General features: G+C 38.2%; 1 protein-coding gene and 2 long non-coding RNA genes across 4 annotated transcripts; 2 read left to right on the top strand and 1 right to left on the bottom strand.

The window, feature by feature from the left end:
* Positions 1–5,685: 5,685 nt before the first annotated feature.
* Positions 5,686–7,523, top strand: LOC125583517. The gene is made up of 3 exons (XR_007320538.1): positions 5,686–6,404; positions 6,546–6,659; positions 6,936–7,523. It is a non-coding gene; the product is annotated as an uncharacterized LOC125583517 (long non-coding RNA).
* Positions 7,524–8,211: 688 nt separating this feature from the next.
* On the bottom strand, positions 8,212–10,032 carry LOC125583516. The gene is made up of 2 exons (XR_007320537.1): positions 8,738–10,032; positions 8,212–8,630 (listed from the first exon to the last, which is right to left on the bottom strand). It is a non-coding gene; the product is annotated as an uncharacterized LOC125583516 (long non-coding RNA).
* Positions 10,033–13,598: 3,566 nt separating this feature from the next.
* On the top strand, positions 13,599–15,810 carry LOC106428577 (myrosinase-binding protein 2-like). Of its 2 annotated transcripts, none has more exons than XM_022700249.2 (4): positions 13,599–13,719; positions 14,190–14,404; positions 14,499–14,957; positions 15,050–15,810. In XM_022700249.2, the coding sequence occupies exons 2-4, from the start codon at positions 14,204–14,206 to the stop codon at positions 15,575–15,577; spliced, it is 1,188 nt and encodes a 395-aa protein (XP_022555970.2). In that variant the 5' UTR covers positions 13,599–13,719; positions 14,190–14,203; the 3' UTR covers positions 15,578–15,810. The 2 variants fall into 2 exon arrangements, with proteins under 2 accessions (XP_022555970.2, XP_013724781.2); XM_013869327.3 differs by having other exon boundaries at positions 13,600–13,723.
* The last annotated feature ends 1,680 nt before the right edge of the window (positions 15,811–17,490 follow it).

The raw sequence follows: 17,490 nt of genomic DNA, 5'->3' as shown, positions 1-17,490 counted from the left end.
GGCTTTACTTCCTAGATTTGGAAATAATATTGTTGGGTCGGCATTGAGGAAGGTGTGGGGGTGCGGCTCTCTCGAAAACTGTGGTAGAGAAAAAAACATTTAGCTAGTATATATTCTATTAAAATAATATCATTCCAAAAATATATTGTACAAAGTCGTTAAGTTGGACCAATTCATTAGTAACTAAACAAATAAAAATTAAATATATATTTAAACTATAAATATGTAGTAATTATATTTATTTATGTAATCAAGTGTTTTTTGACATCAAACATCCATATTATCCAAACAAGAGTTGGTATAGGTAGCCTTAGCGGAACAGAACATAACAAAATTACCGATTGAAAGATTGCAATTCTAGCTAGATAATTCAAATCGCATTCTGCCTTCAAGGAATCTAGGATATATTGAATGCTCAAAATCATTTTTGCAGATTCTTTATCTCCTCCAGCTGTATTGAGAAATTTTGCCATGCATGAGAATCTTTAATCATGGTTGCAACATTCCCGAACCGTTCTAGGCATAGGTCGAATCACCGGCCAACAATCAAACAAGAACATGACTGACGGGCCGACCGTCTACCAAGGTTCGGGAGCGCTACATGACGGGTTAACGGGCAATCCAGCCAAAGTCACGAAAAGTGCAATTTGTAACTAGGCCAGTCCGCCCATTAACACGTCCCGTCAGACAAAAGCCTAAGGCTTCTCAACCCGTACCCTAATCTGACGTTGTGTTAGCTCGGACAAGCTAATATCAGAATAACAAGGCATTTGCACAAAACATTCGCTTTATTTATTTTATATATTGTATGGTTCGAAACACACAACATAATATACAAGCGGTGGCATGCCAAGAAAGCAAAAGTACGTACTTATAGTCTGAAATGCTTTAACCAAAAAGATGCAAATCTACACCAGCCAGCCTTGCTTCCCGCGATCTCTACAAGCTCACTACTGGTCACCTGAAAACAACAACGAGTGAGGAGTGAGTAATCGAGCATTACTCAGCGAGTTACAATCCCCAACTAACAAATACAACCCCTCGCTATCCCACCCCAAACAATCTAAAGCGAGAGGTTCACCTAATCGCACAATTCAATAACATAAGCAATATCAGAAATACACAGCAGTAAACGATAGCAAGATAACTAGCATTATGCTAATTACTAGCTCATCACCAAACTCAACCTCGATTGAAACCAGGGTTTAACAACCCGAAACACGATATAATATATATATATTTAACTTTGGCCCCGGTGACGTTCGGTTCCTCCTTCACTATCGGCAATATCCTATCTCCCTACCACAAAGGCCAGAAGAAGGAACTTTCAACCGACCGCGGCCCACTGTCCTTCGGGTCACCACGCGACAGTCCACAGTCCTTCGGGTCACTGCCACATTACACTGTCGTGTAATCACTCAGCCATAGGCCATGACCCCGTCTATCTGAGTCTTCCCGATCCAGCGAATAAGGGGTTTCCTTGAACCCGCCGGGTACGAGGTCTGAAGGAACACTAACTCACCCCAATATGCCTAGCATTGTGGGTTACACAAATGCTATCGGCCAATATATGATTAATACTAAACTCGGTAAAAATAACACAAGGTTCCTAGTATTAATCTCCACACAATCAACACATTTCACCTCAAACATGCTTAGCATTATGGGTTACACTAATGCTATATGGCCAATATATGATTAATACTAAACCCGGTAAAAATAACAAAAGGTTCCTAGTATTAATCGCAAATTAACACAATCCATCATATTCCAGAATCTAGCATAAAGACTAATTCCAGAATACCTAACTATCCACAACTTAGCGATATCATCTAAGCATTCCACATTCGCTAACTAACTAATCAACCTAACCATTAGCATGCTACTACGGTTCTCAAGCAATAACAAGCATGTCATCAACTCAATCAACATAATCTCAATTATTAACTAGTCAAACCGTTACTCAGTTAGACCCGGCCTCCTGCCAGGATCCAACTTCCAAGTAACGGGATCCTGCATGAAAACAACTCAGCAATCAATTGATTATAACTCACAGTTTTTGATTGACCGTGGCCTTGACCCCAAACCTGACTTCTGCGATCTTAACCCTTTCTCGACCTTCTTAAGTAGATCCACGTCCAGACTGGTCTTGAACTGGTCTCCACTAGAAGTGATCTCTGTTCACTTGAACAGAACCTTCTCCAGGTGCTGACTCAAAATCGGCAGAGTAATTGTTCTCGAAAACTGCCTAAATCGCTCGAAAACTATCAAAACTCGATATTTCTTTCTTTGCTTTCTCTCTCACGTTTTGAACTGGCTTTGATATGTTCTGGATGTGTTAAAATGAGAGGGGGTCGTGGGCTATTTATAGGAATCAGCAACCAATCAGAAACAAGACGTGTGGCAACCCGTGTGTCGCTTCGCATGGCTCCGGACGCATGTGCGGCGACACCTCGTGCTCCACATTGATGGTTGCATGACCTGCTCACATGAAAAGTTTCACCACGCCCTATACCTGTCTGGATTCATGGCCTGTCTCCATGCAAGGAGACACCACGTCCTCCACATTTCTGGCCGCATGGCCTGGTCGCATGCATCGCAACACCTCGTGCTTGGCCGATCCACCTCGTGCTTGGCCGATCCACCTCGTGCTCCACATGTCTACTTGCATGTACAGGTTTCATGTACTGCAACACCTCATGCTTTCCTTGACACACATACTCCCAGGAGCTTGCCACCACGTCCTGAACACACACACATCTAGCCACCACGTCCTGAACACACACACATCTAGCCACCTCGAGCTTCTCGATCCATTCGTCTGATTTCGACCTTTCCGGTGAATTTTCGTCCCGCGATCAATCCCAAATATTTTTCGACGACCGTTCTGATGATCTGAGTATTTTTAATAAACTCCACTTGGACTCTGACATTAAGGGAAAATATTTCCCGAGCTTCCGGCTTCTAGGGTTTTTCGCCCAATTTCCGGTCTTCATGTTGTGCTTCCAAAAGTGTCATGCTTCAAACGTCCTTTGAATCAATCTACCACATTGTCTAACCATTGTCTAGTGGCATCTTGACTCATGGTTCAGACAAGAACAATCTGATGGTCCGCGACTCGACCATTCTTTTTTTTTATGGGTATCTACAATAGTGATCATCTCCTTCCAATCCGTTCCAAAATTCTCGTAAATTGAATGACGTAACATACTCTCCATCGCCCAAAACAGTGCTTCTAATTCTGAATACAAAGTTGACTTCCATCATCTTAGGTTCCTAGTCCTAATTAATTGAATTTGTCCAGAGATGTTTTTTCTAACTCATTCGCAGCCACTGAACTAAGAGGTGGAAGTCCATGATCCATCCACTAAACATATGCTCTCCAAGCATATGGATTTTGAATTGGTGTTGCTTATTTGCTGTGATGTCGTAGAAACAATCATATTTGCTGAGAACCAATTTTGACACTCTCCTTTCGCATGCATGATCAATTCTAAGGGATCCATGCCTTCGGATTAATTTATTGTTTCAAGTTTTATATAGATACCAAATTAAACAAAGATATGGATCTCTATTCAGTTCTGAGTCTCCAATATTGTTCTTTCTCCAAAAAAATAGTCCATATTGACATAAACACTCGGTACCGGGAAAATGTCAGAGCTCGATGGTGTTGTTGATAAATCTGATGCATGTAAGGCCGGCAGGCACTCAAAAATTGTTTGAGTGACTGACTCATCAGGGTCCCCACATAGAGGAAAATGATTATACAGCGTATGACGATGTGTCTGGTTCTTTTATACTGCTACGTGGTCGGTTATCAGCTGCCAAATAAGGTGGTGCATCTTTTGGAGAGCCTTTATTCTCCAAACAAAGGCTTCAAGAGTGGTGATTGGGTTCCGGCTATACTTTTTTCTTCATTTTTCGGATATTTCGTGTTACCAGTATCCATAATTAACAATATACTAACCATTTTGTGAAGTCCAATAAAACGTATCTCGATGGATGGTTTGGCTTAAACTACAAATCAACGGTATATCCTCTTAGACAATAAATTTTCAAGCACCTCGATAATGAATCCTAAAATTCACTCACAAATAGGATTTACGTTTAAGGAAAATTGGTTCACAAGTAAGCTAAAAAGAGAAAGGTTAAGCTATGATCAACTATGGAAAATGGATGTTTATTGACGATTTAATCACAAATGAGCTATGAATACAGAGGGTGTTTGACAACAATGGAGTATGAATATAATGAGAATATAGTTTTTCTATGGAATAATTCGGATCCCCTTCTCTTGGCTCCTTCTCCTTCCTTTATAGGTCTTTACGGTGGATCATAATGGTGGTGTGATCTTCTGCGTGGATCTGGTGCTTTTATGATGGTCTTTAATGCATTTGATTCCTTTACGTTTTGTTTTTACTTGCCGAGCTCGGTCCGTGGACCGTGGGACTTCCTCATCTCGGGGTAGGCTTGGACGCTTGCGGGCTTATTTTCCTTCTTGGGGCTTGGCAGTATTTGATTTGGGCGTCTAGGGTATTTAGATTGAAACCTCGGACCGAGTCTAGAGCAGGATGAAATCCGGCTCCAACAGTAGCCCCCTCCCCATGAAGTCCGGCATGTCTTAGGTCGGCATGGGTCGGGTATTGAGTCCGACTTGGATAGCGTATTTGAGACCGCCAGTCCATGTGCCCTAAGGCCCTGTTCAAGACTTTGGTTTGGTGAATTTATTGCGGGATTTGATTGAAGTAGGGATTCAACTTTCTCTCCTTGGAAGACGAATCGCGCATGCAGTCGTAATCCTTTTCTTTTGCGGCCCTTGGTTTTTGGTGTATAAATTGATGTGCTTTCTTCCTCATTTCCTATTATTGCTTTCTCGGAGGAAAGCGAAAGGTGGTGTTCTCTCGTCTTCTACTTTCTTAAGTTGTTTGAAATTTTAGATTTATCTTTTCTCTTCTTTCGGCGTATGTAATTCAGATTTGTCTCTTCTCACTGTTAGTTATCGCTTTGTTCTGTTCGACTGTTTAGGGTTTTTATTCCGGAGAATTGCTCTGATTTGTGTTTGCTGGTTTGATTTTTGCAGTTTGACTTGTGAATCCATCATTATTTGCATATATCCCTTTGGTAGGTTTGTCTCATTTTGATAAAACGCTATGTATTTATCTTTCCAAAATAAAATGTATTATGTTTTAATAAAAAAGATAAATAGATATATCTCTGTGTTTTTTATATGTCAAATAAATTATATTTTTATGTTCGTTTTGAGAAAAATATTTAATTAAAATTTATTTATTATATTTTTATAATTCAAATATATGTGTAATTGTAGGGATTAAAATGCAAATAAAATATGAAACTTCAAATTTGAAATTTTGAATAGTGAAACTTCAAATATAGAGTTTCACTGCTTAAAACTTCAAATTTGAAGTTTTGAAATTCCTTTTTGAAGAGCAAAAAAACTTCATATTTGAAGTCATAAAGTATCTTTTGGAAATGCTCTAAGACCATTTTCAATAGTTGAAGACTCTTTTCTCCCTGGCAAAAGCAAAACCAGGGATGGGTATTTAAGTAAAGTAACATTTATCTCTGGTTAAGGTGGTTAGATAAATTAAAGTGACATTTGTTTCTGGCTATGATGCACCGAGACGGATACGGGGACAGAAACGGGGACGAGAAACGGGAAAATTTAAAAATTATGGGTACGGGTACGACAAATATATACTAGTAAAAAATATAAAATATTTATAAAAAAATAAATTTATATAGTGAATCTAACATAATTAGATATAATTTACTATAATATGTCTATTTTGCCAACTAAAATTAGAATCAAGATAACAGTGACAGTTAAAAAACAATTGCACAAACATTATGTCCCGTGAAAACTAGTCTTACTCATAGCTATGTTTTCTAACCGTCCCCAAGCCGTACCAGTGCTGTCCCAGTGAAGTACCCGTCCCCGAAACGTTTCCGGTACCGGTACGGCACCTAAATCGACGTCCCCATGCTACATAGGTTTCTGGTTAGGTTGGTTGAAACAAAAAACATCAAACTTCTTCTTCTTCCATTGTTGGTTTCTTCTCCGCCACACCCGGAGCTAGTGCACGTCACCGTGCCTACGCCGTCGTGGTCTCTTGAAGGTCACCTGGTCGGATTCTGTTCGCGGCGTCGTCACCTGAACACAAGCAACCCAGATTCAAGCTTCTCTCGTAGCATCTCTTCCTTCTCCGCCTCGGTATGTGCTCTGCAATTTGTCTCTGTCGTCGCCGCGGCTTGAGCTCTCGCCGCCGAAACGTCCCCTCTTCTCCTGAGAAACTCGCTGGAAATCGGTTACAGAGGCTTCTTTTCTAGGTCGTATATCAGAGGAAGATTGATGTGAAGAACGACGTGAACTTTTGTGTATCTTTGTAAGTTCATGTCACAATCTGTGTGCTTTCATAGAGTTTTAGGTCTCCTTTTGTTAATCCCAAAAGTACTGTAGTTTTACAAGTGGAATTAGGTTTGATCATTTTTGTTATCAGATTAATTGGGTTGTGATTCATAAACAGAAGATTTTCAGAATTTGGGTTAAGGATGAACTTGAAGTGTCGCACCAGTTCCGCCATCGCCGATGGTGGCCTTCTCAGATCAGTCTTGATAACAAAGCAGTGTTGAATCTGATGGTAAGGTCCCTAGATTCACATTCACGTCACCTTTGATGGATCACATTGCTTTTCTTGTTAGTGATGGTTGTTTGGTCAAGATTCAGTTCGTGAACTCATACGGAAATAATTGATAGCTTGATAGTTTTGTGTGCTATTACTAGTTATGACTGATATGAACTTTGTTTAGGCTTATGATTTAAAAACTGAGACATTGGCAGGTTTTGTTGTGTAAAATTACTTGTTCAGTCAATCTCGTTTATTGAACAATGTTCCTTAATTTTGTTTGTTTGTCAGGTATGGACTTCATTGCCTTCAAAGCAACATCAAAGTATGTAAATTGTGATTATTTGGATCACTTGAGAGCTAAAGGTACATAATTTTTTTTTTATTCTCAACATGGGTGCATGTTTGGCAAACCTTAAGTGTTACTTTAAAGCTACTTGCTTTCACATTTCGAAAAATATAGAGGACATTTGCAAATGGTGCTGGATATTGAAAATGGAGGACGTTTCCAAGTCTCCATATTTTATTAATTTGTTTTGTTGGTTCTTCCATTGGATTGCAAACTCTATTCACAATTTGTGAGGGTCATGATGGATCAAAGACGTTGAATGGACATGTCCGTTGAGTTCTCCCGCTGACGATCGCTCATTATATTTCTGGGTTAATCTTAGTTTCGCCCGAATCATCTTGTTTCAGAATCAAGTTATGGGTTTATCTGATATTTTGTAATATTTTTAGAACATGTACACTTTATATGATGTTTTTGTGTACATCAACTTTATATGATATCCATGTGTACACCACTTTTATGATGTCTATGTTGTACATTTGTGGTGTGTACATCAATTTTATATAATATCCATGTGTACACCAACTTTATATGATGTCCATATGTACACCATTAATTTATAAATATCTACTACATTACTAAAATGTATTATGTTTTATAAACCAATGTTGTGAAAACGAACACAAAAAAGATTAATAAATTAAATTAACATGCATATAATTTTGTAATTCAAAGAAATGAGGATGCCTCTTGTCCATGAACAAACAACCACCTCTATCCTCAAGATAAGACCCTCCAAAAACAATCCATAAGAAACCTTTAAACAAAGAATTCAATGTACTCTTTCTGATAACCCACCATGATCTTCATATCACTCACCCACGCTTTCGACTCAAAACTATAAAACCAAAAACGACTCAAAGCAATTCATCTCAAAACACAATAAAGAAAAGAAAAAACAGAAAGCTACAATCTATATATGTGCACCAGAACTTCGTATCCACATGTATACAACATCATGTACACAATAATCATCATCTTCATTACTTGACTTCCAACTCTATATAAATGAAATGTACAAACTTTCAATATTTTTTCTCTTTGATAATTAAAACAATCTTGTATTATATTGGATTAGTTATACTATGTATTTATGTCATTGATTCTGGTTGCTTCACTATATTTTCACTCACGAGTTGTGAAAAATAAAATGTTGTGTTTAAAAAATAGGCTGTACTCAAAGGTACTCAGCCTCTGACTCTGTGAGATTACGCAATAAACAAAACAAAGTGATCACTAGTTTAAAAATGAATGTCTTTTTTATACCAAAAGCTAATTTGTTATTCAAACTAAGAAACACATTCTAATTACGTGTACATATGTACAATGGGTATGATGTACACATTGATCAGTAAAATTACGTGTACACATGTACAATGCGGTAAATTTGTAAAGCAATTTAATCAGATTGGAAGTTTGAGGCATATTGTGAAAGAAGCACAAAACTAGAGGAACAAAAGTGCAAAAAGACGATACTATTCCATTGATGTTGCTCGAGCGATCTTCTCGCCGGATCTCGTTAACGACGATGGCGAGCCAGCAACGACGGAGCAGAGACACGATGGAGGCTTGATTCCAAAGATGGCGAAGGCTGAGAGCACGAGGTGGAGAGTTCCTGGGCTTGAGCCGTGGAGAAGCTGATGTTGAGAGACGACATCAAGATTTTATTTAGAGTGATTTACACTTAACAACCCAGATGGAGAAAGAATCAATAAACAAGGTCAAAAACTCAAAATGTACTTACAAAATTGATTGCGGCGACATTAGAAGGTGTGGTGATGGTGGAGGAGTACAATGATAATTCGAGAAGTTGCGATGAAGAGGCGAGGGTTGGATCTGGAGAAGAGAAAAATGATTGATGTGGAGGAGATTCATTATGAAACCAATGATTTCACTCGGGAAATCTCAGATGAGATCTAAAAAGAAAAAGAAAAAGAAACGAGATGTGAAGAAGAAGAGAACTGGGATCCACTAATTACAATATAGTTATGTTTTTGGTTAGTAAACCTAATGATAAATGAGCAAAAAATAGAGAAAGTGTATGGGTAGAAGAAAGTTACCCATAGTGTTATTAATAAGTGTAAATGTGACTCATTATGTAAATCTTTCATAAAAATAAGCTGAAATACTATATAGATAAATAATTAAAAAAGAGAGAGAAAGTAAAACACATTTCCGGAAGCCCAATGGTAAGGACGGGCTCCTTCATGCACCCAGGTTGCGAGTTCGAACTCTACCGGAGGGAACTACTTTATGATATCTCTGGACACCACACGGATATAGTCCCATGTTTTAGAGCTCATTTACATACCCGGAAAGAAGATCTATCCGTAGGCTGCACATTCTCTTGGAAATTAGTCTGGGTCCTTTCATAGACCCGGGATAGCCCCAGGTTAAACAAAAAAAAAAGTAAAACGCCTCATAAAACCCAACCATCCTTAAAGTTTCTTACTTTTCACCCGAAAAGGGAAGAAAAAAATGAGTAACAAGAGACAACAATTGACTCAGTAATAGAACACCGACCATGAGAATTTAGCTTTAACATGGACAAATACGGTGCGTTGTACAACACCTGAAACAAGCTATGTGCTATAGTACATAGTCTATGCACTCCCCAATTATGTGGATATATATATAATTCTCTGCTTTGATAGTACATAAGTTCGTCTCTATACTCTTGCAATCATTTACTCTGCATCACTATATAAACGTGTAACTGCCACACAAGACTCCTACCCAACTTGATATATAGACCAAACATCTTTGAAACTACACTATCCTCAATAGCAATTCTACGCTGGTATGAGATTTAATAAAATAATCCTCACAGCAAAAGTAAAAGTGGTGCTTATGAACTCCGATTGCTTAAACATACTCTGCATATGAAATCGGGATTAAAAATCATCAGGTCATAATAATAGACTTCGAACGGATTAAATGATAACTGAAAGTCTGTCAAAGTTAACAGGAAAGTTAACAGTCTTGCTCAACAGTCAAACCCGTCAGGTCAGACAAACTAGTCAAAACAAGCCAGTTAACTTTTTAGATACATTTTGATGGTCTTTCATTATTCATTAATATATATATATATATATATATACACATAAACAACTGTTCAAACTATATCAGAACCACTAATCCGACTCAACAACCAGATCCTTCTACCCTAACCGGATCCAACCAACCAAACAAACCCAACCTGAACCGGTTAACCTTAACCAAACCCAAATCGAACCAAGACCGACTCACCGAATTGACTCACCAAGTCCACTCATCTAAGTTGCCAAGTCAGTCACCAGCGGCGACGTCGTCATACCCAAAAATGTCCGGTGAAAATGGACGATGGAGCATGATGGTCACGCGTGGAGGAGGGTGCAAGGGACGACTGCACGTGAAGATCACATGCGCAAAGCAGGACGACGACACGTGAACTACATGTGTAAATGATGATGTGTGCATGCACGTGGATAGTGGGATTCAGCGGTGAACGGCCAAAATCCGTGAACACGGGACAAATTATAATGAATGAACAGTATTGAATATATAGTTATCATCTCATGAAATATATATGAGGATTTAATGTTAATTTTATCCTCATTAGGTATAGTTGTATCATTTTTATGTTTAACTAGATTTTGATCCGCGCTTTCAAAGCGCGGGTTTTTTTTTTGTTTTTTTTTTCAATTGACAAATATTTAGTAAATGTCACATTTTCATATATTTGTGTTTTATTTTATAAAAGACTTAAAAATTTTATCTTTATTTATCGTATTTCATTTTAAATGACTATTTATGTTAAAAAAAATAAACTTTTTTTTTAATGAATTAAGTTGGTATAACTCTGATAAATTAATTTTATTATGGGATTAATACCTTCACTAAAAAATTATATACTTTTAATAAATATTTATACTTTTCAATAAAAAAATTCAATTATTTTTATGAATGCTTAAATTATATTAAGAAAAGAAAAAAATAATAATTAAGAATAGTTGAAAAAAAATTATTTGAACTTGGACTCAATGGTCCAAAGAAAAAAAAAATGTGAGAATTGAATCTGATTTTTTAATAGGCCCAAATGGCCCAAGAGAGATTTGATTTGGGCTGGATCCAAAAATAATGACCCAATATAGATTTGTTATTAATATTACTTAATTGCCCTTAATGAAACATGCAATGTTAGTGAAGGAAACATGCCCCTAAGGTAATTATGACAATAGGATCCTGCTTTAATAGTATAGATGTGTAACCCAAAAATATATTCGAAAAATGCGTTCTAAGGATGTTATGTACACCTCTGGCAGCCGCGCGCATGAGGTGGCGGCCGCCTAAAATCAACTGGTTTTCTTCTCCATTTTTCTCTTGTTTTCTGCTATTCTCTGTTATTCTCTCGTATTCTTCGTCTGCCTTTTGTGGTTGTGGTGAGATGATTTTGGTCATTCTTGGGTCAGATCTTGTAGCTGACGAGCAGATCCGATGATTTTCGACAAGTATTACGTCGGTTGGCACTGTGTGTTTGTCTACTCGGGTTTCAATATGGATTTTGACCAGAGTTTTTGAGAGTTTCTGGCTCCTGGTGGAGTGACGGTCTTCTTGTTAAGTTTCTGATCCTTGTGGGGTGACGGTTTTGGTGTTTTGTTGATTTGCTTAACCTCCTCGACGTTTCTGTGGAATGTGTTTTCTCTCTTTGTTAATAAATTAATAGCCACTGTTAGGCTATCATAGGTCAGTATTGGTGGAAATTATCTTATAGAAACGGATCCCTAATATATGTGTTCTTCTCAAGCCGCTATTATGGATAAAAGAAGAGCTAGTTTCAAGGATTTAAGCTTATGTTTTTACAATTTGGCCTCTAATTTGGATCTTCCATATTGATGGTGTTTGCGACATAAACATATCATTTTTATGGACCCCTTCGTTCATGCTCATGATTCTATCTTGTATTCATCGTATTACTCTCGCTTGCAAAATATAGTGGTAGCGGTAAGAGATCAGAGATCATAGTCATCTAGGTCGTCATGTTCTCCTTGGCTGCAACAACTACTCACTGAGGAGACTGGTCAGTAAGGCTTACGCCTTGAGAATTAATACAAAACCAGTATGTTGGTTGGTATTATCTCAATATTTGGTGAGTTCTAACTATATACTCTTTTGAGTTTTTTATGTCACCTACTAGTGATTTCTTTTAGTTTGTTTAGATTTTTTTAAAGCTGGTTGTTTGAACTTTATCTTCTTATAGCTTGAAACTAAACAGTGTTAAAAATAAAATGTTACGTACTAAACAAAACGAATGATAATATAAATGCAATTGTGTAATGGTTATGGTTGGACGGTTAACTCTTTTATTAATTTGATAGAAATAAGTGGCGAGAATCAGTTTATAAATATTAGATTAATTGATTTTTATTATTATTATGAAATATGATATATGTCAGTTTTAGTAGGATCATTAAAACAACTTCAATAACAAATTTTTTATTGATCGATAAAAAGATTTATTTTAATAGAATAGATAGTAACGTAGTGTGAAGTGTGAACATTATTCATATATCATATTCTATCCAGGGACAAGCTGATGCATAACAAAAATATGTATCATGCATAGAGTGACATCTGTCTATCCTTCTATCTTTTATATTCTAAGTGAATGAAATCTAGAAGAGGTCCCAAGATTCAGGATGGAACCCGTCAACAAATTTGATGTGTTTTAACTTTATGCTCTTTATTTCATCGCCTCATCCGCACATACAAACACCAGCTTAGAGCTGTCTGTTGCAAACTTCACATTCGAATAGGTTTTCTCTTTGATCATAATAAGTTAAATGGATACAATGATTTTAACCCAAGACTTACACAAAAAGATAAGACACAAATTCAACCCGTTCTAAGAAATTATTTCAGAGTATTAGTGGTAGACTAAGTCAATCCCAAAATAAGAAAATATAGTTCAAGATCGTTGATGCCGCTTAAGCGTAGTGATACTGATAACTGAACCAAATTTAAAGATGTTCAGATACTAGAGCAGTTTGCGGTGATGAGAACTCAACCGGTCATCTTTGTATTTTAACGTGATATAGAAGAAACAAAAAGCGACGTCGACTAATGGACACAAAATAAAACAAGAAACATTATTTTGCTGTCTTGCATGATCAACCTGTATAACATGCAAGTATGCAACATATACCCTAGGTCAGTCGCAAGTTCGGTCAATAATGTACTTATGCATACAGTTCTCCGCACTTTTAAGCACTACAGACAATTAATAATAATTTATAAATTATAAACTTTTAATTAATCCGATTTAAAGTAATAAAATTGTTATATATGATGGTTATTAAATACAAAAAAATAATGAGCTTTCTAAACCAGTTTTTCCAATCTTAAATCAGAAAATTTTCATATGAGCAAAAACAGACTTAGATGATAACGAAGATAAAGAAATATTAAAAATCAAAACATGATTAAAAGGATAAATCTGAGATGTATGGTCGATGATAAATGTGTAACGTGTGAAAAAATGACAAAAAGAAAGGAACAGCACTACTCAAGTACTCATAATCCCATATCACTCACACCTCTTAACCTAAGAGTAACACATCCCTCAAGAGTCAGTTCTCCCTATATATATGTCTCTCTCTATGCTAGTAGAAGTTCCTCATAATTTTCCTGCTTTTTAATCCATATCACTCCCAGCTCTTAACCTAAGAATAACACAATCCTCTAGAGGCAGGTCTCTCTCTACATATATGTCTCTCTCTCTCTATATATATGTTAGTCGATGTTCCTCATAGTTTTCCTGTTTTTACGTATGTAAGAGCACTTTCATCGGAAAAGTTCTTAATTGAGTATATCACTATAACCAAGAAAAATATTTATACTAAATGGTTGAGGCTTTTAAATGTTGAGATTCTAATAAAAAAATACTTCAACATTTAGAAATTTAATTCATTTAAATATAATAGTTTTTTTAGTTTTTGTGAGATACACAACATTAAGAATTGCGAATTTTGTAGTGCACGTGCTCTAAGACTAAAGAAGTATGCATGTACAATCATGTCAAAGACTAATAGAGACATATAGACATATAGACATTGTCCTGTAAAATTATTACCAACGATGGAACCTGAGAAACAATGTTTTGAACAGGAACAATGTTTGTTAGTGTGTTTTTGAAAGAAGAAATTCATTTTACTCAGGTTTTCGTTACAAGATGGGCACAATGTCTGAAAGAGTGGGAGCGATGGGTGGTAACATGGGCAGCCCATTTGACGATGGTGTTTTCGATGGCGTGAGAAGAATAATTGTCGGAAGAGACTGGGACTGTGTTTCTTATATCAAGATTGAGTACGAAAATAATGATGGAAATTTTGAAACCCGTGAACATGGAACGAATCGCGGGGGACTTCAAGAGGTAATAGATCCTTTCTTTGTTATTCTTCAATATGATCTTGTCATACCTTTATTGCCTTCTGCATTTGTTGTTTCTAATGGAAAATGAAATCCAGTTCACAGTGGATTATCCGACTGAATATATCACATCCGTGGGTGGAAGCTTCTCACATGTTTTTAGATATGGAACAGCGCTTATCCAGTCGTTAATCTTCAGAACCTCCCGTGGAAGGACCTCTCCGATACTCGGTCATTCGTTTTTGGGGTTTCAACTTGGGACAAGATTCACGCTCGAGGGTAAAAATGGTGGGAAGCTTCTAGGTTTTCACGGACGTTCTGGTCAAGCTCTTGATGCCATCGGACCTTACTTCTTCGCTGCGAATCCTCCTCTTAGGCACTTTAACCCTCAAGGTGGGAACGGAGGGAGCGCTTGGGACGATGGCGCTTTCGACGGTGTAAGAAGAATACTCGTTGGACGAGGTGGTAGATTTGTAAGTTTTCTCAGGTTTGAGTATGCGAGAGACCAAAGAACGGTGCCACATGATCATGGGAGGAGGCAAGAGGTTCCACAGGAGGTATTAATTGTTGATATAAAATATATGTGTAACTGTATAGCTTTGTGTTTATTGAGATTTATTTTACTTTTATAAAAATATTTTGGTTGCAGTTTGTGGTGGATCATCCTAATGAACATATTACAGTAGTGGAGGGAACCATCGATGGCTTCCTTACATCGCTTAGGTTTCAAACATCAATAGGAAGAACCTCCCCTGCTTTTGGCAATGTGGTTGGCAGGAGATTTGTGTTCGAGGAAAATAATTTCAAGCTTGTCGGGTTTTCTGGTCGGTCTGGTGATGTCATTGATGCTCTTGGTGCAAACTTTGGCCCTCTTCCAGCTCCAACTCCGGTTCCAGCTCCAGTTCCAGCTCCGGCTCCACGTCCATCTCCGGCTCCGGCTCCGGCTCCACGTCCATCTCCGGCTCCAGGTTCAGCTGGACGCTGGCCTCCCGCTCCGGCTCCTGCTCCAGCTCCGGGTCCAGCTCCAGCTCCAGCTCCAGTTCCAGCTCCAGCTCCTGCTCATGCTCCTGGTCCAGCTCCGGGTCAGGGTCCAGCTCCCGGTCGGGCTCCAGATCGGGCTCCGGATCGGGCTCCCGGTCCGGCTCCCGGACCGGCTCCAGGTCCGGCTGGACGATGAGGTCAACGTCCAGCTCTAGCTCCAACTCCAGCTCCGCCTCATGCTACAAACTTCATCGTGGGAGGGATCTGGTGTGTGACTTGTCAGACTTAAGTGTTAAGAATTAGGTGTTGCTTGTGTGTTCTACAAAATGTCTACATTTTCCATGTGTTTCAAGTATATTAGTGGTGTGCCCGCGCGTAGCGCGGGATGTTGTTTAAGTAGCTTTGTATAATACAATTGTGTGCTGTGAATTTTGATTGTTTTTACTGGGACATAGCAATTATATGTTGCGTTAGTGTGTTATGTAGTCGGAGGAGATTGTTTAACTTTCTATGTGGCTCTTCTTTTGGACAATGATAGTTTTTGTGTATATTAGGAGAGGCGTTTCTACTAAGTGGTAAATTAGTATATTGTTTTAGGTGAGGTTTTAACAATTACTCTAATGTATCATCAAAAGTGGAGTTGTTGTCTAGAAAAGGATGTTTCTGTTTTAAAAATGTTAACGTCAATCTTTATATTTATTATGTTGCTGTTTTTGTAAATTCAAATTTAATATAGTGGCCTAATAATGTTAGGATTGTCAATTGTTGGAGTTTGGAGGGCCTTTTTGGAATAGAGTACCTAGAGTTGAGTTGCAGAATTGTTAACTTGTTGTACTTTTTTTTTTTTTGACATCAAACTACAGAGTCAGTAGAACCACTCCGGAAGATCTTGATCCATGTGAACGACAAACGACAGTTGCTTCCTGACACTGCGTGCTAGACTATCCGCTCTTGAATTTTGCGTCCTTGGTACATAGTCTCTGATCGTGTGAAACCTTCTTTCAGGGTCTTAATATCTTCCAAATAATTTGCAAATGCTAGTCATTCTTTTGGTTCCGAAACCATCTTCACTGAGAACAAACCGTTGCAAACGTAACTTGAAATTGGCGTAAGTTTTTCATACATTTCATTGCCCAGAGTAGTGCTTCTATCTCCGCATGTAGAGGAGATAGACAAGCCCGGACATTCCTTGCTCCCAACAGCCCATCAAAACCTTCTAAAATGCTCAGCCAACCTTGCCCGGAGAAAATCTCATTCTCCTTCCAGGAACCATTTGTAAAGCACCATCTCCCCGGAATTGATGGGAGAGTCATAACCTCGACTTGGGATACTATCCTATTTCCGGTCAATACCTGTGCGTCAGCCCAAAGTATTGTTTCTGTTTCTGCCAATTTGAGCATGTCCCTTGGATCCATGTCCAGATTACTAAAAACTTTATTATTCCTTCCTTTCCAAATATACCAAAGTATCCACGCAAATTGATGATCCTCCGTCGGTGGGGAGACTCTCCAAAAGAGATGATCCATGTTTGTAAAGAGGGAGCTCGTTGGGAAAATAGTTGGGTTTGATGGTATCTTGGAGAGAGCCCAAACCTGAAGTGCTGGAGGACATTCAAAAAACACATGGTTGATCGATTCCTCATCCGCTCCACAACATGCACAACATATGTCTCCTTGTATTCCTCGCGCTTTCAGATTCTTCTTGACTGCTATACAACCTGTAACCAATTGCCATAGAAAATGTTTTAACTTTGGGGGGGGGGGGGGGGGGGGGCACCGTATTTTCCAGCAGAACGCCTTCAAAGCATCAACTGAGGGTCCAAACATTTAAGGTGGTTTTTTCCTGTCTGGATAAACTCGTTCTATCTGATAACCTGATTTAACCGTATACTTCCCATTGTTTGTGAAATGCCATCCATCCCTGTCCACCATCTGGGTTTTACTCAGTGGTATACTTTCTATAATTTTCACATCTTGGTGATCCATCAAAGCCCTGAGTGCTTGTGAATTCCATGTTCGCGAAGTAGAATCAATAAGAGAATCCACTATTAGTTCCGGGTCGAAATTGTGTTGATTTTTATTTGCTGGTCTCGGGCAAGTGATTGTGTTA

Source organism: Brassica napus, chromosome C3, assembly GCF_020379485.1.
Source record: "Brassica napus cultivar Da-Ae chromosome C3, Da-Ae, whole genome shotgun sequence".
Classification (NCBI taxonomy): Eukaryota; Viridiplantae; Streptophyta; class Magnoliopsida; order Brassicales; family Brassicaceae; genus Brassica; species Brassica napus.
This window is presented reverse-complemented; position numbering and strand designations above follow the sequence as displayed.